The sequence below is a fragment of the Tarenaya hassleriana genome, unplaced genomic scaffold (assembly GCF_000463585.1).
Source record: "Tarenaya hassleriana unplaced genomic scaffold, ASM46358v1 Cleome20, whole genome shotgun sequence".
NCBI classification, from domain to species: Eukaryota; Viridiplantae; Streptophyta; class Magnoliopsida; order Brassicales; family Cleomaceae; genus Tarenaya; species Tarenaya hassleriana.
This window is the reverse complement of record NW_010965373.1, coordinates 1,865,723-1,867,938: the sequence shown is the minus strand read 5'-3', so window position 1 is coordinate 1,867,938 and position 2,216 is coordinate 1,865,723. Positions and strand designations below refer to the sequence as shown.

Sequence of the window (2,216 nt, the reverse complement as noted above, 5' to 3'; positions counted from 1 at the left end):
TTTCCCATTTCCAAGCAAATCTATGCATACACACCTATACGCATACGTTTGGACCCGTCTATATATATATAGAGAGAGAGAGAGCGCGAGTGAGAAGAAAGGTGTGGCCTTTTCAGAGAGATAAAGCCAAGCTTTTTTCTCTTCATCGTTCTTGCTGCAACCAAGAAGAAGAAGAACCTCTGTCGATTATTGCAGTTTGGTGTTTTCTTTGTTGAAAGGTCGAATTTTGTCTGCCAGAGAGAGAGAGAGAGATTGGGGGCAGAGGCAAAAGCCCCACCAGAAGACATGCTTTGTCTCTCTGTGTAGTCCCTTTTTGTTGGTTCTCTTTCGATTCCTTTTTCTGTTTATGTAATTGCAGGGCGGTTTGTCCTTCGAATTTGGAGTACTCTGAGAGAGAAAAACCCGAACATTCCATGAAATGGGTTATCTTTAATTCCTCTGGTTTTGGGTTGCTAAGTGTGCTCTGTTCATAGGTCCCTTGTCTCTTCTTGTGAATCGAAATCTCTTTCCTCTGCTTGGTTACCGGTAAAAATGAATGCTTTTGTAAACCGGTGATCTTGTTCAGACTCTCTACCCCAGAGAGAGAGAGAGAGAGAGAGAGAGAGAGAGCAGAATCTCCATAGAATGGCTTGTGTTGAAGACACGATCAAGACTAATAATGGTTTGGGTAATGGAGGAGCAACAACACAGCAAACTACTCTACTTGAAGAGATGAAGCTGTTGAAAGAAATGCAGGATCAGTCAGGTTATGTTCTCTCTCTCTCTCTCTCTCTCTCTCTTCACTCGTCTGAATATTTGCTTCTTTTTTCCATTCTGAATCTCTGATTATATTCAAAGTTCGCTTGAGAATTCGCCTGAGGACTTGTTGTTCTTCATTCGCTAAGCACTGATTATCATTAGGGTTCGTCTGAAAACTCACATAAAGACTTGTTCTTTTCTAGTAAAGAGCCAAAAAAACATCCTTTGTGGTATGTTAACCAACAAAAGCTCCGATCTTTATCTTCTTGTTCTGTCCAAACGGTCCCCAATGGTCTGAAATTGCTCGAAACAAGATCGACCAAATGCGAATCACAAGAAAAGGGTTTCCACAATTTCTCAAACATTACATAGTAACTGAAAGCTGATGTCTTTTTTTGGGTTCAAACTGTTTTGTAATTTCAGGAACGAGAAAGGCTGTAATAAATTCAGAGCTATGGCACGCGTGTGCAGGCCCGTTGGTCAGTCTTCCTCAAGTTGGGAGTCTCGTGTATTATTTCCCACAAGGGCATAGCGAACAGGTCTGTGTTCATAAAAAAAACTGCTTCTTCTCCTGTTCTTGGAACAAACATTGCTCTGGAGTTGTTGATACACAGTATCATAGTTGAACTCAGAAAGAAGATTATGGTCTTTTATGGATTGAACTTGAAAGAAGGAGATGGCCTTTATGGACTTTTCGATGGATTTCTTTGCTTTCCGGGCAAAAGGGTTACTCTTTTTGTCGGATCCTAAAAGAGATGTTTGATTATCTGAGTCCCGGGTTGTTTGATCTGTGTCTGAGAAATCTTGCCTGAGCTAGAATTGGATTTTGATGTGACAATGTCGGATCTTTCTTATACGTTGTTGGGGTTAACAGCTCGTTTCAGTTCTTATGATCATCCATGGAAATGTGTAATTTTTGATTGGTCAGGTGGCTGTTTCAACCAGAAGATCAGCAACAACCCAAGTTCCCAATTATCCAAATCTTCCTTCCCAATTGATGTGCCAAGTTCATAATGTTACACTTCATGTAAGACATGATCTTTGCTCTGTGTAAGTATAGTACGAGGTTTGAATTTTACCTTAACCATTATTGTTCTTTGTTGGTAGGCAGACAAAGATACAGATGAAATCTATGCCCAGATGAGTCTTCAACCTGTACACTCTGTAAGCTTCGGTTCCCACAACTTCCTCTTCCATCTGTTCTGTAAGATTTCGGCTCTCAAAGTTTTAAACTCTCTCTGCATCAGGAAAGAGATGTGTTCCCTGTGCCAGACTTTGGTCTGAGAACTAGCAAGCATCCGAACGAGTTCTTCTGTAAAACCCTAACTGCAAGTGACACAAGCACCCACGGAGGTTTCTCGGTTCCTCGCAGAGCTGCCGAGAAGCTTTTTCCTCCACTCGTGAGTCTTTTTACCGCCTCGTTCTTCCGAGAAATGGACACTATAGTCTTTTTTCTCTTTCTAATGTTATATAATTTT

At 41.1% G+C, this 2,216-nt stretch overlaps 1 protein-coding gene across 1 annotated transcript in view; it reads left to right on the top strand.

The window, feature by feature from the left end:
• Positions 1-25: 25 nt before the first annotated feature.
• Positions 26-2,216, top strand: part of LOC104813800 (auxin response factor 5-like) — a 5,195-nt gene continuing 3,004 nt past the window's right edge. The window contains exons 1-5 of the mRNA XM_010541560.2: positions 26-745; positions 1,162-1,277; positions 1,667-1,765; positions 1,846-1,902; positions 1,986-2,138. Of these exons, the coding sequence (XP_010539862.1) occupies positions 625-745; positions 1,162-1,277; positions 1,667-1,765; positions 1,846-1,902; positions 1,986-2,138 (546 nt within the window). The 5' untranslated portion in view covers positions 26-624. The remainder of the gene's footprint in view (positions 746-1,161; positions 1,278-1,666; positions 1,766-1,845; positions 1,903-1,985; positions 2,139-2,216) is intronic.